The following is a 23,371-nucleotide window of genomic DNA, read 5'->3' on the forward strand; positions in this document are numbered from 1 at the left end:
TTGCTATTTCTAGACGAAGATTTGGTTTCCGGCCGCGCCATCAATTTGTATAATTACTGTTTTCTCTGAAAGCAGCTTCACTGTGGTCCCTTGTGGCCAGAAAAAACTTTCTATCCCTTTCCTCGCCGAAAACACCGAAAGACGTAGCTTTGACTCGACGTTTGGCGTCGATGTTTCGTCGTTTCGCGCCATACCGTCTCTTCTGCGTCTCCAATCTCCGATTCTCATCGGTCCCATTATCGTAATTGGCCGACGAATCGATGGAAGATGGCAGGTTCGCATTTACAAGTACACGCGTAAAGCAGTCGAGGTGGAAGTGAAAAATGTAGGAAATCGTGTCTTCTCGAGCCGATAGACTCGCCTGGCGGGATCACAAGCAGCGGCGGAGAATTGGGTTAAGCTCAAGGGAACGTCAGATTAATTCAGAATATTCAGGATCGCGTACGAATCCCGCTTACGTATGTTCATTATGTGGCTGCGTGGTATCGAGTTCGTGAATCGACTGGCTGTCTAAGTGAATAGATGCTGATTAGGAGTTCTCACGCATCCCCGAATGGAAGGAGAAAGGCTTCTCGTTATTCGTTATTTGACTCCGCGAGTCGGCTGATCCTATCGGCCTCGAGTGCCGTCTGCATGGTTACGCTGTCCGCCAGCGTCGATTCGGATTTTGATTCGCGGATACTGCGATTATTTCTGGGTAATTTTACTTCGATTCGGATTCGCGTCTCGTTGATTCATCGGCGATTTGTTATCGTGATTTTCCTATTAAAATAATATTTATCTTCTTCCCATTGCGAGCAAAGAGCCGGCGATGTATCGTTTCAACGTGTATCACACATACAGATGAGTGAGTGGTCTTGCTAGTTGTAGAACGATAGGCGACGATAACAAGGCACTGAACTACGCGAGTGTTCGCGCGGTCTTCATTGTGGTTTCGAGTCTTTATCTTCTCTGGTTTTATTCGACCGCGGATATCCCGAACGCCGTAAACTTTGACGCTTGACCGATTTTGCGAGCCGCCTATGTCGCGCAGGCTATTATTTTCGCGTTTGTTTTTCCCATTCGCCTGGCCTTCCCTTTGCGAGCGAGCGGACAAGTGCCGCAGACGTTTCGCTCGCGGTAATTGCAGAACGGAACGTTACACGGCCCACCCCTCCATCCGGTTTTTCATTTGGCCCCTTTTAGTGTCGACCTTAAAATAAACTTTGTAGTCCTGCGTCGTCGTTCTCGTCGCCGTAGTCGTCTCCTCTTCTCTCTTCTACTCCCTCTGTACTTTCTCGCTCTCCTCCGCAATCCTCCCTTCCCTTTCGGGCTCTGTGTGCGCGTCTCGTCATGCCAAGTCAGCCGAAGAAGCGCGGCCGAAGGAAATGAAAGAGGTAGGAACGGAGGGGGTCCAAGAGGGAGAAAGAGAAGAGAGCGGAGCGCTTCAAGAGACACCCCAAAGAGTTACAGCTTTCAATTTAGTACTGCAAACACTCGCAGCGAGTTAATATCTGCCTTCCATTTCCTGGTTTAACCTCGTCGGACTGGACCGCGAAAACAAATTCGTGAAACTTGTCGCCCGCTGTTCGGTAAGTCGAGAGAAGAGACCTGCTGTCTCTTCTCGACTAGACGTCGACATAGATGTTTGGAGAAGCGTCGTTTTTCGAGGGGGTCGATTAAACCTAAGGGTGTCTAACGGAGCACACGTCTGTCGATGGGACGCAGAGACGCGGCGGCGCGACCACGAGGAAACTTTCCGCGGGAGAAGACGACTACGCGTTCTTCGCTAATGCCGCGCACAAATTGGATACGGTTGGGTTCGAAGTTGGAAGCGACAGGCCGCGAAACCGGCCGATTAGAGTCGCGTCAGAGACGTCGAGTTGCCTGCTTCCCGATTACCGAACCGCGAACGTCGATGCTGCCTGCCTCCTGGACGCCGCGATAATCGCGTTCGGCTCGAGTCGCTGTGTTACCGTGTTGCACGTGACTCAAGTGCGCAGAAAATAAACTACGAAGGTAGGGAAGGGATTTGGGGTGTTGCCGGATTGGAGAAATTTCGAGAAAGCTTGGTGTATCGACGCGTAGAAACATACGATCGAGGGGAACGTAAGACGCGGTTAGACGAATATTTCTGCTGGCAGCTGGGGAGGCAAAGATCGCGATGACGTGGTAAATAACGGCGTATTACAGTAGCGGCGTAGCACGCGAGAGCTTGACGCGAGGTTAAGGTAGCCGGAAGAGCGGCTGTCTAAACGCGTGACGCGCGTACACGGTCTCGCGATCCCACGATTGGCCATGTCAGTGTCAGTTGGCGATTTGGATGTTGCAGGTCGCAGTATAGCCGCGAGGATGTGAGCAAGGATGCACGCAGGAGTGCGTGAGATCATCGTGATCGCCGGAAGATGGCCGCGACGCCCGTTCCGACGCGCGTATCAACGTGATCCCTCGAGGCAAGCAGGGAACGCGAGGGACCGGCCACGCCGTCCAGCGATGCACTGAGGCCTCGACAGCGGTGTCTCGAGTATCGAGGAGGATACGCAAGTCAGCTAAGACAAGCACGGAGCCAAAACACGATGGAGGAGGTGCGAGGTTCCCCGGCACGACGCCTCTCGCAGATCCTCGACCCGATCGCGCGGCTTGCCACCGATTTTGGTTCGAACTCGGCCCCCTGCAGTCCCAGACTAGGCGTACGAGGTCACGAGGCGAGCAGTGGCAGTATCGTTCAAACTGGGCCAGCAGCAGCCGAGGTCACGACACGTAGACAGCAAGTCGGTCCGGAATCGAGTCGAGGCGGCGGCTTGCCGCCAACCGGAGCGGAGAGTCCTCGACTCTGGCCAAGGCAATTTCGTCAGGCGCCAGCCCCACCGCCGCGACCCAGACACGCGAACAACGCGAACAACAATCACGCCGCGGCGATCGCCGCCTCTGGAAGCCTTCCGGTACCGGTCCACGCCAGGGACTCGCCTTACGTCAACGTACCGAACTTGCTCTTCCAAAAGGATAACAAGGGATTCGTAGAGACGGCGAGAAGCGCCGGTTACGTCGAGCTCCGGGACACCAAGCCAAAGTGTAGCCCGTACGATTTCACATCAGAGTCGAGCGGCCACGTAGAGTACACGGACAAACGAACGTTCGCCGCGCAGACTGACTTCGACGGCTCCTCTAGTTGCTACGACGCCAACGATCTGGCCGCGTTTGCAAGAGCTAGGTCGAACTTCGATCCTGGACCGGCGCCACGTGGCGGACACTTTGACCGAGCGTATTCGTTCTCCGGCAGGCAGCCAGAGCAGACGGGCAGGATCTTTGCGGAGAATCGACTGTACGTGGAGCAAAGAAACGCCGTGGCTGCGGCAGCCGCTGCTAGTTCGGACGCGAAGAAGGAGAAGCTCGAGAGCAGACCCGCTTACGGCGCGTCCAAGAGTTTCGATGGATACTCGAGCGCGGTGGAGGAGCTTAATTGGCAGGAGAGGTGCCTCGAGTTGCAACTCGAACTGCACAGAAGCAGAAGTCAGGCCACCAGGGTGCGAGACATGCTTCGCGAGAAGGTGAGTCTGTTTACTTTGATCTTTAACTCCTTGCTCGTTTCTTTTCTCGTTCATCCGCTTTCCACCGGATTCGTTCGAGAAACTTCAGCTGGTCAGCCGCGGAGCACGTATCTCCAGAGCCGCTGGAAATTTACTCGGTTACGATCGACTGCGATGTTTAACGCGTCAAAGAAATCGTATTATTCCAACGAAGATTAAGGAAATTACAGAGGTTGATCGTGGAAAGTGCAGCCGATGAGATGGCTTACCTCCCGAACCATATTTTCTAGCGAGTCCGCGGGGACCAATCGCGACAAACGGTCCGTGACTAAACCAATAAGCGATCCCGTTCCGTGCCGGCGGCGTCACGGCCTCTGCCCGATAACTATTCTCCGTTTTCCGCGTTGTCTCGACCATCGAACGGCTTGCATTTTCGCGAAACCATCCGTTCCTCCGGAATTCTATCCACTTCCCGATAAATTCGTTATGCCTCCTAAAAGAAGGAACAGAAGACGTTAGGTTAATTTAAAATACGTAAGTTGATACGATGAATGGAGAGATTCGGGAAAACATGAAAGAAGCGCTGTCGTATATTATCGATCAATCGATTCCTGGGGAAATACCTTCTGCTCTGTCCAATTCCTATCGAATACTCGTCAAGCAGTTCGTACAGTTGGTCGATCACATCGGCAAGCGTGAACGAGGCTTTAGATCGTTCACCAGACGCGCGTAGGTCGCGATTCGGATCGAAAACGACGTCGAACCGGTCCTCGTTACGATCCTGGAACAATTTATACCGTTCACGAGCGGGTTTTATCCGACGCCCGACATACGTCAAATGAATTGCAGGAGGGTGAACCGGTCGGCGGAGGGGCAAAATGCCGCTTAGGTACATACGTCTTTAGTATGCATGGTCACGCGTCACGATTTAACGCGACCACCCTAGATAAGGCACATAGCCGCCGCTATGCAGAGCCAGAGAGAATGGTCTCTTTGCTCTCTGAAAACCCCTCGTGCCTCTTAAACGGAATTGAATTACTTACCGGACGAGGAGACTACGCAGCCACAGCTTAAATCGTTGTTTTCCGCGCTCCGTTGCCTGTCGAAAAATCACGCCAACTTTTCACTGAAATATCGCCAGTCACCGATATTTCTTCATCTACTTCTTTGTCCTTGATCTTTAGCCTTGTCATTCTTAAAATACAGAAAAGCTATAGAATAACAAAAATAGCTTGGAATCTATGGATAAGACCTTGGAAATTGAACTTTGGATAGAAATAGTGCAGACAGAATATTCTCAAGAGGATTTAAATACTTCGTAATCGATACGGACGACTGGATATCGTTCGATTGGAATAGCTTTGTAAAACGCACTATCGTTTCCATTAGATACGAATAACAGATACACAGTTTGGAAAGTAGCGTCGTGTGTCTTGCGCGTATTGCTTTATTCTATCGATCTATTGCTTCTAAGAAATTAATTAGCTTCGATAGTATTTCCATTTCAATATCTTAATTCTTTGATATGAATTCTTTAACGGAGGATGATAAATCTTATCACAAACACGTACGTTGAATCGTATTAATTATTAAATTCTTTACTCGAAACGTTCGTGGAGTAACGTTCGCACTTAACTTGGAGAAGTCGTAAAATCAGCTGACGGCACGACGAGCAAGCCACGACCATGGCTCCTTATCGCTTTTGTATCGCGCCTCCAAGCTGAAGCCCGTTACGCGTTGCTTGCATCACTGCCGGATCGTTGTCCTGATTGACGTAACGTTTGTTTACAGCGCGGCTGGCTCGCGGCGAGATTGCAGATTACGCTCGCGCGGAACTTCAAGTTCGTTTCACTGCATCCCACGTTTTCGCCTTTCTCTCCTTTTTATGGCTTTTCGTCCCAAGCTTTGCCCAAGGTTCCCTCGCTGTTTCAATTAGATACGGTTTTATTACGAGTTCAAAATCACGAAATCTATTCCGTGTCTGCTACTCTATTCCGTACGTATCCGGCTTCGCTTTCAAACTCTTCTTCGATCGTTTAGTTTAGCTCGTTTCGTGTCATATCGAGTGCTAAATTGATGTAACATGGATGTTGCGAATTCTCGACTAAAGAGCAACCGGTCAGATCAAACCGTACCTCGAATGAATTAATGCTCAAGGTAGCGGAGGTTTAATAGATCGAGTGTCAGAGTAATCTAGCACTGTATTTGCACTTGTATAAAAGTAAAGTGTGAAGTTGTGAACACGGTGGTGGTAAGATCTTGCTGGGAGTGAAGTATTTCACCCGTATGGTACGATGTCTGATGATAAACTGTCCTCCTACGTTGTTGATTCTCCCTACCAGTCGTTGGGATTCGTCTGTCCATCGTGTTCTTCCGTCTGGTCCTTTCCCGGGGTTTGTTACCTGACCTCGAAGTCATTAGGTTTACAGCTCGGGGAGGACACGTAATTCGGAACTTCCTAAAGAAGGGAATGAGCCTGTCCGTGCTGTACACGGACGGTCACTCAAAATTCCGAACAATGGATGTTAATACTTGCCACGTTTATATTTGCCAATTTATACATACGTAAAACACTGTCACGCTCTGATTCATCAGAGACTGAACATATGAGCAGAGCAGCAGATCGACTGTGCCACGTAATTACGTTAGAATATAGAAAGATTATACGAAAGAAACCTGGAAATCCATTCAAAACAACAGAGTTCCGACTATCTCCGACGAAGCATAGTTCGCCGTAGGGTAGTAAGTAGTTTCGTTCCGTGGTATACCAGACGAATAATCCCTTAGTCCAATCGATAAATAGCTCTGCTTAATTGGATTCCCACCGTCCTAACAAGCAGAAGTTACAGCGAGCTTGTAATCCGCGTCTCGGCCGCGGAAATCCTTCGGTTCCTCCATGGCCCCGCGAATCCCCGTTCGCAATGTTCGCGTTCGAATCAACGGGGGCGGCGCGCGTATATGCGGAATAGTTTCTTAGAAATTGCTCACGTGCTCCGAGAGTTGACCTTTCGTCGCGTGACAAGAGCCTACACTACGTTCCGCGTTCACGGTCGCGCCACGGAAATAGTTCAACCATACCAGTAGGGTGGAAAAGGCGGCAGAGGTGGAGGACACGGAGGAAGATAGCGGGCCGCAAGCCGTCAACTATCCGCGTATCGCGCTCTTTAAAGCCTTCTCAAAGGGCACTAACGAGTTACGGCCTCGTAAAAAAATTAACGGCACTCGGCCGCTTCCGGTGCGATACGATTTCCCCGCGAGTTGAAAGCCCTTCCGCCGCTGACGGTCGTGGCACCCATAAAGAGTAGAAAAAATATACGCGTCGGAGGACGCGAGATAGCTAGGGCCTCGCGGAAATTCGCGCGACGCAAGAATCTCGTCGTCGAACCTCGGTTTCCCACGAGTGGAATTTTTCCCCGGCTTTTCCGCTTCTTCCATTCTCGACATTTTCAGCAAAGCGGCGTCGAACAGTCGCCCGGCTGAGCGTTAATGCAGACAAACTGCGGCCGAGAAAGGGTGAGGACGCGCGCGTGTGTTGTCAGAGGGTGGAGCGAGAGGGAACGTTGAAACGTTGACGAGAATTCGGCGAGCCGCGCTCAGTCGGAAATTATACGGCCGCCTCCGCGCGAACCCGCCATATTTCGACGTTTTTGCCAGACTGTCCCTCGCGTTCCGCCCTTCTTCCGGCTACGGTTTTAGTTCCACCCCCGAAAACATCCAGTTCAACGGGGAATCGGTAAATATCGCGACGTGCATCGGACGCGTTCGTACGTGTCGGTGAACGTGGTTTTCGTCGCCTCTTCCATCCTCCTGTTTTCTCTTTTTCGCTGTGTTTTTCATCCTCCGTTCTGATTCCTGGCGAAACGCTGCAATCGACGTATGTATGCTGCTAATGAATATCGATTCGGAGTAGATGTACGAACGTAGACAAGGCAAGGTATGAATTTTAAAAAAATGACAGAGGCATAAAAGGTCGTGGTATAAGGTTTATTACTTTTGATGAATAAATTACAGAGACAATCTTCCCAGAGACGGATACGCTGTGACTCTAGCCGTGAGTCCGAAATGGTTGGTAGTTGTCTGCGAAATATTAAAGCCGTGGAGCATTATGCTACGTGGAAAATACGGCGCCGTTGAATCGCACGATGAAGCTGATATAATCTTCGGACGAACGTTTCCAGGCGAAGTTCCACGCGATGGCTATTTCTTCCCTTGTGCGCGCGTATCTCTGGAGCTTCTTTAAAAGCGTCGCTCTACGGAGATTCGGGCCGAGTGTCAGTTTCGCCGAGAGCTCGAACGAGCCTTCTTCCAGTCTTCGTTAGAATTTCTAATTTATACACCGCCCGTCATTACGCGATATTTCGCCTTACGCTCGCGATCCTTCGAAAAAAGGTCCGCTATTTACCCAACTGGTATATTTCTTTCCCGAGAGATTTCGCCCTGGATCTCCTTTGTCTACCTTCGCTGGTACTTCTTATTATTGTCTCGTGCCACATCGCGGCATCGTCTCTCCGTTTTGTCATCTTTGTTTCCACGAGAGGCGTTCCCATTTCCGCGACTATGTACTGTGAAACTGTACGGTGTCAGTTGCGGATTCACGAATAACACGCCTAACATCCGAGTTTCGGAACTGTGTCACGTCCGTGTACATGCTCCGTAGAAATGCTCCCTCGAGCTAATAATTCAGACCGGTTGTTCCTATCGATTCAATTAATCTTGCTCGGCGCAACTATTGGGATTTAGTCAGTTGCACGGCGTGATACATCGCGTCAAACACCGAACAAGACATCCATCACTGGAACAAATACGGGAACACCAGCGGTTCGATTCTTGTTTGCCTTACTCTCTGCCCCATCCACCGATCAACCTGGAAAACCATGCTAGTCACACTTAGAAATCCTTGCACTTACGATTTAACACGTCACCGATTTTCCATTGTCGGTATCGTTAAAAAGGTTAATTTGCGCGGCGATGTACGCCACAGAGACGGTAGGAAACGACGCCTGTCTAACTGGCGACACCTCGTTATCCAGACGACGATGACAGGCCGAAGCAGGACGCGCCTAAGCAAATATCGCCGCGTTGGTATACGCGAGTGCACACAGGTAGCCAGGAATATATTGTTCAGGCGTCCTATTAATATTGCATTCCATCGGAACGGCGTGCACAGCGGCGCGTTCCACATACATATATAAAGGTCCGTATCAATATTGATTCGACGGCGACGGCGTGAATGGAGGCTCTCGTGCAAACAGACGAGCCTTCCGCCGCGCAGATTTCAAAAGGCTGCCTTCCTCGATGGCTTCAGCTGGAGGGAGGGCTGAACCTCCTTTTCGAACGTTTTCAGACCTATTTACGGATGAAACGGATGTTAACTTGGCGCCTCGCTCCTCTCTGTCACCGGGAGCGGAAAGGATATTGAAGGCTGAGCGACTACTCAGAGCCTTCTGATTGAGCGTTCGTCGTGCCTTCCTACGCTTTCAGGGAATATTGAAAATTGGAGACTCCTCCGCGAGTATCTTTATCTCTTTTCTCGCTTTTGTCGATGCCTCCATTGGCGCACGCCTCTTTTTTTTTTTTTTTTCTCGTTTCCGTTTCAATCGAGAGAATATAGAGAATCGTATCGAATCGTGGATTCGTATTTAGTTGATGTTTAGAGAATAGACGAATGAACGGAGCGTGGGACACGATCGTCGCTTTCCATAGATTTATTCTCCGAAGGCTTGGCGAAATCGGGAACGTGAGCGGCGAGGCAACGAGGCTAATGAAATTATTCACATCGCGCGATACTTGGCGTTGCGATAACTAATTCGCGCGGACGTACGCGTGCCCGAAATGAGTTTTGGGATTTAGCGATGATTCTTCGCAAACGTAACGACCCGTTTTGTGTATTCCCCGACACTTTCGATGTTTGCATTCGCCGACCCATTGAATTGGCGTCGCGCGACGCGAATAAAATTGCCCTCTGGAATTAGGGTGGAATCCGCGTGCGAATCGTCCGCTCGACGTACCTCCGGTGACCACAACTTTTCATTAAAATCGTCGTTGACGCGGTCGTGTAAAACTGCGAGAGTGCCCGATGCAATATTTATTCATTCTCTTACGAATAGCCGGCCGCTGAAATACCGTCTTCTCCTTTTTCCAAAAAGCCGAATAACACGCGAAAACGAATGGTTTTACGTAACGACGAACGTCACCGGGAAATTATCGTTGGTTTCGTGACCAGAGCCAATGGTGCGAATTTCAATGTCAAACTGGTCGACAAACGAAGGGAAATAATTGCGTGACTCGAACGAATTCCTCGCAATATTCGAAGACGACCCGCTTTAATATCGATCACGCCGACCGCGTTTTTCCTCTTTTCCTTTTTATCGTTTCACGCCACCCCTTCTGCGTTCCTCTTCCACTGCCCTCGAGAACATTCTCCCGGTGAATCCTGGCTCGTTGGAGCTACACGAGGTGACTTATCGATGCCCGTTTGCGTTCCACTAGCATTATGCAACAGAATCGGAGCGGGTATAAAGAGTAAGAGGGAAACGGAGAGAACCCGCGCCGGCTGTGGCACTCTATTGATACAGATGATGGCCTTGTATATACCTAATGCTCGTGGGACCTATACGACTCAGCCACCCGTTACATTACCGTGAAATATTTGCCATTATCTTGATTTGTATACCTACCGAGTGTCCCCACATCGTGTCCATCAGTTCGTTGATTCGCTCGCGCTCCATTCATTAATGTTTCATCGTAATGGATCGGTCGATTATCTTGCGCGCGATCAGTCACGTCACTTTCCGTTTCACCGAGTAACACGTGCACGATTCTTCGTCCCGTTGCAACCACAAACGATTAGCCATCCGTAATTCGTCACGATTTTGTCGCGTCGATCCTCGTACCTCGGTTCTTACGAGGTTTCAAGGTAAATCAGTTGTTCGGGCAAACTCGCGTACAAGGTTTCGCGGGGCTAAGAGTCGACTTGCTTTTCAAAAAGTCGTAGCACGCGAACTTTATTATCCTTCGAAGAGGAAGTTTGTCGCGGTGGGGTGAATGAATCGACGAAAGTCTGCTCGTGGTCTGGTGGTCTCTTTGAAAGCTGTTTGATACTGGTCGAAGTCTATGGCGAGCAAACGTCGCGAAAGTTCCGGGCAACGTTTATCGGTTCCCTTCGGCTCATTTTCTTCCGCCGCTCTTTGTTTCCTGTTTCGTGTCGGCTTAGACTCCGGCATGTCAGGGCAATACGCCAAAGACGCGCCGACCGAACGAGACTGCGGAGTAGGGTGTTTCTAATTGGCCCCATCTAAGAGAGGTCGTCTCAAAGAGAGAACTTCTCCGTTTCCGCGTGTTCCATCCCGTCGTTGGCTGCACACTGCACACGCGTACGCTTCTCCACACGGTGGACAACGAAGCACGGTGGTGCGCTCGTCGCTAGCACGAAACGAGACGACGAAGAGATACAGGTATACCTAGATAGCTAGAGAGGAGACCGTGAAACGACTCGTTTTCTAGTCGCGCAGAGAGGCGTGTATCTGGCTCGTTTTCAAAAGCCGACGTCCTTTATCTCGTTCCGTTTCATTTCCGGCACCGCATGGCGAACCAGCGATATTTATCAGGACGCAAATTTTCCAAATTAATATTGGCGACAGCCCGTTAAAATTCTACGTGGTACCCGGTTATTTTCGACCACCGTCGCTAGTGGTGTTTGTTTTTAAGCGAACCGTCTCGGGGATGTTTCTGATTCGGCTCCTTCGCTTTCACGAAGATTTCTCTTTGAAGAAGAAAGACGATCCGCGAAACGACATGATATGAGTCGAGAATCAAATTAAGCTGCTTTACAATTAAATTTATCGTACGATCCGAATTTTCACACTTTCCTGTCTTCTATATTTCGCGTCTCCATCGTGACCGACCGAATTTTCCGCGACGAATGCACCGGCTGCTAATCAAAGCAGGGTGAACCGAAAACATCGTTAAAGATGCCATAGATATAGAGGTTGGTAATTTTCGCATTGATGTTGTACGAGCTGTATCGGACGACGAGGCTTCGCACTCGTTAGAACCACGGCCACCCATAAGTTATATATATTTTTCCAAGTTTCCGTGCCTTGTGTCCCTGTGTGCTTGTCAAGAGTCTCTCTTTCTCTTTGAGGCAGGCAGGAAGAGCGACTCGACTCGGTTCCTTTCGTGGCACGGAACCCTCAAAAGTCCCTCGGCCCTCTCGTCACGGCCACTCCGACGATAGAGGGACGAGAGCCACGCATACACACGTACGTGCACAAGGTGTCTCGTTTTAATCCACTGCGGCGTGTGTCTGCCGAGAAAAGCGGCCTGGAAAATTGCTTTCTTGAGTAGTGTGGGTTTCTTTGAAAGGTACTAAAGCCGGTGCTTTAAACAGTTTGCAGCTTTCTTAGAATATTTCTCCATCTTTGTTAACAGCACCTTGCCATCTTCATCGACCATATTAGACGATATTTCACGATACCTTTGATTTTTATGATTTTACCGCGAACTAAAATGCGAATGATATCTTATGGGTTGGAAATTGTCAGACACCTCGTATATAGAAATACACGTGGCATTCGAAGGGAAGAAACAGTAGGGTAAGAGAAGTAAGATGGAAAATTACAATCTGCGAACTCCTCGTTGTAACCGACGACTACGTCGGATTGCATGGCACCAGGAACCCGGACATCGTGTCCAATTAGTAGCCAAGGCAGCGGGAAACTTTAACGAAATTCGAGTTCGGAGAACTCGCGTCTCAATTAAAACTTCGCGTCCCACGACACGAGATCGTTCCACGGCGTTGAATCGGTCTGCGGCCATTCCGGGGGCACCCAACTCGAACTTCGTCTCGATTTTTAGATCCGCATCATGCTTCGAGTCATCGCCACTTTTAGCGCGTTTCTCTTGAAATAATCGCCACGGTCCGTGCCAAATTTCCCTCTATACGAATTAAGAAATCGTCGAATTATTCTCAGTCGGTTATTTGCAAACACCCTGGTGAAAGTTGTAAGCGTGGGAGTCCTAGCTACTTTTTAATATCGTCGAACGTTGCCAAAATACATCTCGAGCTTCTAAGTTGTAATTCTCTTGTTTCCATAACTTTGCAACGTTATAGGCTAGGCGGTCAGAATTTATGCGCGAATGGTTGCAGTTTGATCTCGATATGCGTAACATATTCTGTTTTCTTCGTCGATAGTGAAAATTCGTGTGCTGTGTGTCGATTCGTGCGTGGATCGTAGTGCAAGGAGGATGGATCCGTTAATCCTTTGATCTTCCTTGTCGCACGTTTGCATGTAGTAATACGAATCACGTTATTCTTTGCTAATTATAAAATGAAATTATTATTCCTAATTTTTCCTTTGCGTAAAGTCTCTGATTCACCGTGACCACCATCGACGAGTTAATGTACCTTTTCTTTTTAGAAAGGAAACGTGAACCAATTTCCATGGTAGACATCGACCAAGAAGAATAGCGTTGTAAATTCACGTATCAATTCAGGCTGTTCGACTTTAGATCTCTTTAGTGGTAGCGGGAGAAAGTGTTGGCGCGTGACGCGTTTAATATTGCGACGTAACTTATCAATGCAAATGAGCCGTGCCGTTAATGCCGGTTACACGAGCGTAGTAAACATTACCGTTTATCTTTACGCGTCGCTCAATCCGTCCTCTTAAAGCCAACAAGAGATACGAGCGGTGTGCATTATCGCGGAACACCTTGCGCGTGTCGTCTCCGCGTGTGTTACTCCACTTGGAATGAGAAACGAGCGTGCGCCAGCCGTTCGATCTCTGGTCTTGTCTCGGAGATGACGAGGATGGGTTGGCCTCGAGATGACTGCAATCGAACTGGATCCGATAATCGAGCGGCTTTGCGTGTCATCGCAAAGAGTACGACAGGACGCGGAAGAAGCGCGAATATCAAACCGAATACCGCGGCTCGTTGTATATTCTGGTTTATGTATATTTTTACATGGAAATCGTCTGTCTCGAAAGCTCGTGTTTCATAGTTGCGCATATATTTTCTTTTATTTTCTAGAGCTTTCGAGGAATTCGCGAAACGCCGAGAATTCTCTGAATAAATCGAATAAAGGAGAACGGTCAGAGACATCGCAGACGTTTTCGCGTAGAATTCGTCGGGTTGTTGCTCCGTTTTTCTGTAGAGTCTGTTCTTCCAACTTTCGGCGCTTCTTCACGAAAGGGATTTGCTCACGATCGAAGCAGAATTTTGTCCCTCTTGTTCACGAGGCCAGCGCGACATTTTAAAATACTTGGTAGCCGTCTTTTTCCTTTTTCATCATCCCTTTTTCCTGCTGGCGGTTTCTCCGTAGCCGTGGTCGAGGACACGGTCGGAAGTCCGCCGAATTCGATCCTTTATTTGCGGAGCACCACGCGAAACGGAGAAAGAAGGAGCCTGGAGCTCGTTCGCTTACCAACACGACTTCTCGATTCTCTCGCGTCTGCACGGTCGGTGTGGGTACGTGCGTGTGTCGGAGCCGGCGCCGGCGCCACGACGCCGGTCGTCTTGTCTGCCGAGAAAAGTTCCACACCAATAAGCGACCGCGTCTGAATAAATCTCGTCTCGCTCGAACTGGACCACCCTCTGACTTTTTCACGCTGCACGCCACTGTATCGGTAAAACGTGCAGACTTCGTATCGATTTGGAATAGATCTCTCCTTGTTTTTCTCTCCTACTCTTGATCTTTCTTCATCTACGAGTCATCTAACTTTTAGCAACTGTAAAAAAAGATTGTTCCATGTTGCGTAGCGAGTCAAATGGTCGTTCGTAAAGAAAAAACGGCGGAGAACACGGGGGATGGGTGGTGCGGTAAAAATTCTCGGTATAGGCTCGTAAAGACGAAAGCTTTGCGGTTCTAGTAAATACGAATTAAGGGTGGTAACGCGCGCGGCGAAACGAGCTCGCGCCAAGACTTTGCAAGTCGAAAAACTTCCGATGCAGCATCGTCTTTCACGAGTCTCGAATCTTCTCCGCTCCTTAGGCAGTCGTTCATTTTTATTACGAGCTCGTTCCGGTCTCGCGACCATTTACCGGCATCTTGACTCTTTTGATTATCAGCAGTTTAGGAGGAAGGTAGCCGGGTTTTCAGTTTTTAGAAACAACCGTACGTTTTCGCAATTATACGTACGTGTGCCTGAATCTTTTCAAAAGGTCCGAGATTAAAGCGTTGTTGTTGGTTCAGACATGTTCCACAGGGAATGATCAAAGCTCCAACGTGCTTCCTCTCCGCGTTTCTTCCGGATCCTGTTTGACGAGGGTCCCTTTTGCCCCAGATCACACATCCGTCTGTACTTCATCTCGACAAACAGACGTTGCTTTAACCCGTGTACGTGTGTCCTGCTTTGCAGCTTGTACTTCGTACTTCAATTACTGTTCCTACGTCAACGGCTGCTCCCCAGCGGTGTAACCAGACGACGAAATTTGCAATTTCAACCGGCTTGTTTAAAGGGAAATCGTCGTCGAGAAATAGTAGGACCTAGCTTTTGCCAGTTCCAAAGTAATGTTGTATACTTGGAGCAGCTTAGTTTCTTCGTTTGTACAGGAACGTAAACAGATAGATTATTATTTCGATAAAATAAAGAGCAAGAAGATGGCGTATAGCTTAGTTCCGAGAGAAATAATGTCGATTCAGTCTGGTTTTAAGATATAGAATTATTCTTAGCAGAATTTTCCTAAGTCGTTCGTTTATTACGTGGCTCAGATGCGTTCTGCTAACTATTTTCGTAAAAAGAAACTGATCCCCTCCGGACCATGATCACGCTGCACGCTATAAACTCGAAACATATTTCTAACAGAGAACGCGCTCGAAAGCTGGCGTTTAGATCTCGCTGGTTAAAATACAAATAATCCTCTCGTAGAGTTTTCCAAGTTCTCGTGAATTTCCAGTGATTATTCTTTCCACCCGAAACGATTTAACCAATGAAGAATCGTCGAGTCGCACGTGCTGGAGCGTCTGATTAAGTATCCATGAACCGCAGGCCTTGTACTAGTACGTCACGGGTCGGCTGGCTACGAGGCAGTCGATTTTGCACGTACGGTCCACCCTAGAGTCCGTGATAAAATCCTATCGACAAACCTGTTCACAATACCCTTTGGATACACGTCTTTCTTCCCCTCTTCCCCCTTCCTTGTCCCAGCCTTTTACGGGGGCGGCGAGCGAGCGTCGACGGCGGCGGCGTCGTCGTCGTCTTCTCCCACGGGCGACGAATTTCATCGGGAGTAGCCTAGACGACGAAATTGGGAAGCCGTGGCTTTCCGGAATGAGATTCGGACGGTCCGAGTGGCGCGGCGATATCCCGCCGGGGGGATCCCTTTGTGACTAATTTCCCGAGCGTTTCTGTACCCCCATCCCTCAATCGAATCACCGTGAAAACGCGGCGAATGAAAGGGAAATAGAGACAATTCGATCCCGACCCTTTTACGTCCGCTGCCTTCGTTATTTCTTAATCATCCAATCTGCTAGTCATTTATTTTCATTCGTCCACTATATGTATATCGTGGTTATTATTATCGTGAGACAGAGAATTCTCTTCTTTCGAATTTCCTTGCCACCGATCGTGATTCCATATGTCGTTGAAAATCCAGCCCCTAAACACCGACAGTCTCGACGAGAATTGATTAAGCCCGGTTTAACCCTTCGTTTGAGCCCTCCAGTGTCTCGTAATCGTAAATTGGGGTGGCTCACCCATCCCCGTGTAACGTCAACCGAGGAGCGTCGCCGTACTACCGCGTGTTCTCCTTTCATTCCACCCTGTACGCACCTGTACACCCTCTTTCAGACAGCCCGGTTTCAGATGTTGCCGCGGTTACGCGCCGCGACTCCGCGAACGAGCAAGTCTCCAACGATTTATAACGCGTTCCCCATCTCGCGTGACCGTTCAACGTTTTTATCGAGTGATCTATCCGTCCTACGAGTCTGTTTTTCTCCATTTGTTTCACGAGCGTAATCGATATTCGTCCGCAGTGCAGTCACGACGACCTTATGAATTCCATCTCGCGGATCGTAAAGCAAGTTCTCCCCACGAACCCCTGTCATCGGGGACTGTTTCGTTTCGTTCCGTGTAATTCTCCTCGTCGTCCGTCTCTTCCACCGTTCTGCTCCCGTTGAAACGACTCCGGACGATTAGGGGCGGCTCGCTGCGCCACTAAATTTCCAAGGCTTTTCCGGTCGAACGACGTCCGATGGAATTTTGGTCAGCTTCTACCGCGGTATTCTAATTCCACGACGCCCCACGATTTCCGGAATAATAATAAGCCGCGAATGAACTCGCTACTTTCGCGATAACTCGCGCGGCCAGTTAAACGATCCGCCCTCTTGTAATAACGTTTTTCTTTTATAATTCCGCTGATCGTATCGGAATTTTGAAAGTATTCAAATAAAAATCCTGCCACGTACGATTTACCTTTAAGAATTGTATTTGAAGTTCTATTTCGAATCAATTTCACGCATCCCAAAATCAACGATTTATATATCATACCGACGGTGTGGAATCGAGACGAACTCAACAGCATCGTGGCGGTCGTTTCACGTCGCAAATAAAACTTTTTCCCCCGAATGCTCGCGTATCCGGGTATATACATCTTGGACCGGGTTCTGGGCTCGTTTTCCGGGAAACTGCCACATGTAAGCACCGAGGAATAATCCGACCCCCGACTTTTTACCGTTTTCGCGCTCTACCCTCCGGCGGTGGCTGGTTTCCTGCCCGAACCGGGACACCGGAGAATACGTAAATCTCGAAGAAAACGCTCCTTGGAGAAGTCAGAGGCAGGAACGGTTTCACAGTCCAGGGACGACGAGCGCACACCGAGGGCTCATTTGACCAGACGTACGATAAAGCTCGTGTCTAACGGGCCGAACCTCCCACTCCGTTCCATCAGCCCCTTTACGAGCGGATTCTTTGTGTAAGGGTTGCTCGTATGTCCTCCGACATCCCCGACTCGCGATTCAACAGGCAGCAAATTGTGCTTGCATTCGCGACCGACCGAACGGTAACGAGATCGCAAACTGTCGCACTCCCTAATACACTCGTTCTGATACACGAACCTTCTTTCGATTCTGTGACTCCGCTATCGGTTGTCGCGCGAGCAATTTCTTCTCGTTGTTTTCCAAACAGATCGTATGTTAGCCGGTAGCAGAGTAGCGCTTCTCATTCTTTGATTTCGATGCGTAATATCGGCGATACCGATGGCTTTTTACTGCCTCGTTTCTACTCGTTCAAAGGTGTGTCCATAGATACCGAGAGCTCTTCCCCTGTCGTCCTAAAGCATCGATTTTTACGTCAGGATTTCTCCCAGTCTCAACGTGTCTCTATTCGGTTATCGTAAGATAGGGTGAAAAGCGATCGGTATCAGGTTTAGGCGTTTCATCGCAGAGAGAATAGTCGGTGGAACGAGAATTCCGGGGTAATTCCACGCTGGAGCAATGTAATCTACTTTTGACGGGCACAGCCACTCGTCGCGCGTTTATTGGATCGCGACGGCTCGTAAAAGCTGTCGCGGCGCGATCGATCGATCGGGGATTTTTTGGCATCGCAGTATACACACGTCGTCCGTTAGACCGGTATATCCCGGCTATTGAATAGAGCCAATGGTTGTCGCGGATCGTCCATCGAGCGGGCCGATAGAACGGCTGCAAAGGCGTACCTCTATTCGCGCGACACATACCACCGACCAGTGTATAGTCGCGAATACGATTACGACAGGATACCGAGCGAAACGGCAAGAATTGATATCGCGATATCGCGTCGATACGTTACGACGATTGCGAGAGACCCGTCACTGGAATCGTCGCTGTCGTTATTGTGTCTCGACGGTACAATCGTTTTCCACATTGAAAGCTTCGATTAATAGATAAATCCTTTTGATAGTCACGTTGTATCGCGTCGATGTAGCGCGTGTTATTGCCAGGTGAAATTGGCGAATTAATTCGATCGTTAATAAACGAGTATTTTATTCTCATGAAAATTGGATCGAAATGGGGGGAAAAACGGAGGAGTCGAATTAATTTCCATAATATCCTTAACATCGACCACTTCGATCGAAAGCTGTCGCCGTGCAAACTGTCCACGTAGTAGTAGGTTGGACGTAGCAGTATCTCGATGTCCCGTAGAGTTCGATGATTACATTTCGAAGTCGATGGCCTGAGAATCCTGTCGGAAGATAACTGTAACATTCTTTGTCTTTCCACTGGCTTCCTTTCGTTCGCCTTAGATTCTGTCGCGGGTTATTTCCTCGGTCGGTGTCGTTTCGTCGGAATTCGATCTCGGAATTCTACCTATTCAATTCTCAAAGATGTCGTCCGTGGTTTCCATTATGGCTAGCGAATTTCGCGATTAATAATCACAGAAGCGACTCGAAGCGGGTGAATATCTCCAGGAATATTCGTCGAAGGGACGAACTTTTCCCTTAGCTGGTCGAATCTCGCGGCTCGGTTTTCCTAAATAACGTCATGCTCGATTCTTTCTCGTCGGTTGATTTTCCACAGTTGGCACGGTGGGTCTGACGGGCGGGAAATTTCCCAACGCATCAGAGAGGTTCTACGAACGAGCCTGGACCGTGCCATTGTCTCGCTCTGTTCCCGCTTCGTGATCGATCGCGGTCGTTCCACTTTTCTCGAAAGTTGCTCTTTGTTTCGCCTCTGTGCGAGAGAACGCAAAGTGAAATGGATCTTGATGCAGACTCGCGTGCACGTACGTACGTACGTGTGTTTCAATAGACTGGTACTTGTTGAATCGTTAGACGTAGTTGGTCCTCTTCTAATTCAAACGATTAGCGCTTATAGAAATAAGCACGCTATTCACGGCCCGCCATTCACCGCGTCACACTCTGCTACGTATTCAATGAGTCTTCGATCGATAACCTCGCACATAGCCGAAAATCAACACTTACGCGAGAAATATAAATGCGTGTAGGCGGAAATTTCCAATCCGTATCTTTTCCCAATTTCTTCCCGTTGAAAGGAAGCCTTAAAAGGATAGAGTAATCCAGAAAGTTAATTGGAAACGCATCAGGATCCGTTAATTTGATAAACGGATCAAGTGTTCTCGGCAGCAGGTTTCCTTGGGTAACAGGTGATTTTTCATTAGGCCGGCTGGCCCTGGTGTTCTTCGTCGGGGCGGGTAATGGAAAAAATGCGGTGGTAAACCCGTGAACTTTTCGTCGGGGATGTGGAAATAAAAAGATCGAGTCCGTGATTAAAAGCCCTCGGGCAACAATTGATTTTTCCCCCGTGTCCATTACACGAGGGCACGCACACGCTCGTACGGTACACGCGTACACGTATCAGGTAGACGCGTAGACGCATGGTTGAGTTTGTCCCGCGGGCTCGCACGAATATCGACTGCGGAAAGAGAAGAGAAGAGAGAGAAGAAAACGGCTCGAATTTGTTGAACCGCGTCGCCGATTCACCGTGGAGAATGCCGCCGATCCACGTTCGCGAATTTAAACGATTTTACTCGATACCGTTGCCAGGCCGAACGGAGACGTGCGCGGAATAAAACCGCCACGTTTTTCCAACGCTCCTGCGCTCGACTTCTCCCAGAACGAGTAACTTCCGCGCGGCGAATTTGTTTCCTGCTGCGGCCAGCCTTTCGATAAATTTCGATGTTCCCGGGAAATTTGCGTGTCTAGCCCAAGTATATATTCTTTTTAAGCGAAATCTGATTCGTATGCATACTACGAGCAAGTAAGAATCGCTCGCGGTTTCGACTTTCCCTCGGTGTTTACGCGTCTGCTCGCCTCTAAATTCCATCCAAGAATTTCCGCGTTTCTCCGATCTGTTCGCCGATACTATTTTCCTGCGTTTCATCCACTTACCATTCGTACCTTAGTTGTTCGATATAGAAGAACGATTCAAAGAACAAATATATGTCGGAAGCTTAGAAACGTTTTTAGGGCGCGATCCCTGTGTCACTAGCTGTATCCTTGAGTCAAAAAGAAGGCATAAGCGGCGGACAAAAACGCGTTACGAGCTACCGTTCGTCACGGAAACTGGGTTACCATTAGACAGAAACAATAACGGCGGACTTGGATAGAGGGTATTTTTGAGCACCAGTTTCCGCCAGGATACAACAGTTCGATGCACGTGTCGCTAACTCGTTACAAGATAGTTGCTCTGTGAGCGCAGCTGTGGAAGCCAGGTCGCGCAACTTCATTGGACACCGCTGGACGTTTTTGACGCGAGCGACGTCGTGCGATTGGTAGCTCTCTTTCTCTTTTCGGCTAGCAACGCGGAGCCTAAAGCCCACGTCCGCCCGATCCATTTATCCCCGCGGGGGAAAAAGGGGCCAAGGAAAAAGCCTGCTTTTATTGGACGACCGCCGCTCCCGCGACAGTTACATATTGCGCTGCCTATAAAGCTTTCCCCTCCTGGCGAGCGTAACGCAAGCCTTTTTCATCGTAGACACGATTATTCGCGGTAACAGGCGAATGTAGATCGTCGTTGGAACTGAAGTCGTAATGGGTTTACAAGATTCTAAGAGAGAAGGTTTTTTGGACGGTTGGGAAACCTGGACAGACACGGAGGGTGGATTAATCCCTCGAAATTTGGATGATTTCGAGAAAGGTTCGAAGATCTCCTATCGTTGAAGCTCCTTCTCGATCTTCTTCCCTGGCTCGAGAAGTCGTAAATTCGCTGGTCTTGCACGAAATTTTGGCGAAAATTCTCTGCGGTTCTCGATATTATTCCAGAGATCCGAGTCGCTGCGATTCATCCCGGAGTCGTCGATGATCGATGGACGCGATTCCTTCGGCCACCTGAAATCTCTTAAACTCGGAATCGAATCGTGGCTTTTTCGTTTTACCGCTAGAAGGAAGCTTGAAACGAAGAAGATTCACAATTTCGCTGGAGCTGTTCGATTTGTATCTCGGCGAACAGCTCGCAGACGCGCGGAACAAAGGGCGCCACGGCGCGAGATATTACTCCGACGATATAAAGCGAGCTGATATAGCGTGTCAGACCTGCTGACAACCTACGATAGACCGTGGCGAGGTTTTGTTCGTTGCATTTTCGGCAAAGGTATCGCGATAGCCCGCTCGCAGAAAATCTCACTCCGTTGCCTCCTTGGGTTTCAAAGGGAAATGTTCGGGCCGAGCATGGGAATCGCGAAAATAGAATACGAAGGTAGACACGCTGTTTTTCAGCGACAAAAATTCGATTCAAAGCAGACACGAAATGTTCGTTCCTCGTGCTCGTTACTGACACTTCTCATCTTCCACGCGGCTTCGTTGAACAATTCGCTCTGTTTCTCCCACTCGCGACAGCTTCTCGCGGAGTAATAGAATTACTCGCGTCCTTCTCCGCATTGCGACCGATCTTTTTTATTCCGATTCGTTCGCGAGACTTCTCTTCTCCTTTGATAAAAAATGTGTATTATCTTGCGAATTTCAAATCTACCAACGCGCAAACCGGCCTAAATCTTCCATGAAACGCTGCACGAGGCGCGTAACGCGGAAACTCGCGGTCGCTGACGAAACTGCAAAACGGTGTATGTTCCTCTCTTAAACAAGAGGAGGGTTCGAAGCGAAAACGCGGCGACGTGTCTCGCTAGACGAAATCACCGCGGGACTTTAACTAACCCTGAAATTAGAGATGCTCGGGCGCGCATTTTCTAGACGAAGAGGGTGGCGGGAGAGGAAAGGCACACGGAACGCGCGACACGGATCAGCTACGTGGAACAATCTGCTACCGGAGTACGAACGTCAAATGGCACAACAAAACTAATTTTACAAAACGCCGCGTTTCGCCCAGGTAAATTATTAAGGTCGCCTACCAGCGTCTCTGTTGCTCGTACTCGAGCCACAGTCAATAGATTCGCCGCCGCCCTTCGCTACAATTTAGGCTGGAGCGTGACGAGTACTCGGCGGGGGTTCGTGAAAGTTTCGCCCTTAGCGCCATCGGGGTTAAGTCGCGCAGAGGGGAACACGGCAAGATATTGCACGGCGGCTTGCTTTCTCCGCGTGATTCGTGAAAAGCCGGCAATAAAGTGGACCGACATTATTTATTAATTTCGTGCGTGCCTAACGGAAAAAGCCGCGACGCGACCCTTGCCCCTCGTTAGGCAGAGAATGTGGCTGGCGCTAAAGTGGCTCCACGGTGCCGTCACTCTTCTGGACCCCTTCTCTTCGCAAAATGGTTCTGGGAAGAAAAGGTTCTAGAGAGTTCGAGTGAAAAAGGATTATTAGACGAAAGGAAAAAGTTATCTGTCGAAGAACCGGGTCGCCGAGCGATTAAACACTCGTCGAGGACAAAGAGGAGCTAATTCGAGTCACACCGAATGCCAACTATTCGATTCCGAATCGTGTCAGGCAGCGATGATCAATTATCGTGCACCGTCTAGCTTCGATCCGTCCAAGATACTCGTTCGAGAAAGCACCTCTTATCTCTGCTTCGTCCGTCTCATCCACCCTCTATCCGCGCATCGTCTTGACCCAGTACAGGGGAAACAGAGTCCGGGACAAAAGCCATCACGAGGTCGTGTTTTAGCATCGTCTCGTGGCTCTTCCTTTGGCTTAGGAAAAGTGGGAAAAGTAGAACGTGATGTTTAATATTTCATCATGCGCTTAGTCACTGTTGCGCGCCTTCTTTCTGGGTCAATTCGCAACTCTGTTACACATCGGTTGACCGAATTCTTGCTTTTTTAATCGTTCATCGATCCTTCGCAATCGTCCGCTAGTCGTTCCGTCATTCTCTGAATCGTTTTTCGTGCGGCGGAGAAAAATCAGAGAAAATCGTAGTAGACTGAACGGAGCATCTTCCCGTCTGTCATATCCGTTTCGGGCGACGAAATGCTCACGAGCGGAATTGCGGTTGCTCCTGAGGCCAGCTTGAAATGCCCTGGAAGCAAAATCGATATTTA

At 49.2% G+C, this 23,371-nt stretch overlaps 1 protein-coding gene across 7 annotated transcripts in view; it reads left to right on the forward strand.

The window, feature by feature from the left end:
• Positions 1-23,371, forward strand: part of LOC117156119 (uncharacterized protein CG43867) — a 98,457-nt gene that overhangs the window by 9,326 nt on the left and 65,760 nt on the right. For all 7 annotated transcript variants that reach the window (XM_033332861.2, XM_033332866.2, XM_033332864.2 and 4 more), the window contains exon 2: positions 2,312-3,527. In XM_033332861.2, the coding sequence (XP_033188752.2) occupies positions 2,556-3,527 (972 nt within the window). In that variant the 5' untranslated portion in view covers positions 2,312-2,555. The remainder of the gene's footprint in view (positions 1-2,311; positions 3,528-23,371) is intronic.

Source organism: Bombus vancouverensis, chromosome 5 (assembly GCF_051014615.1).
Source record: "Bombus vancouverensis nearcticus chromosome 5, iyBomVanc1_principal, whole genome shotgun sequence".
Classification (NCBI taxonomy): Eukaryota; Metazoa; Arthropoda; class Insecta; order Hymenoptera; family Apidae; genus Bombus; species Bombus vancouverensis.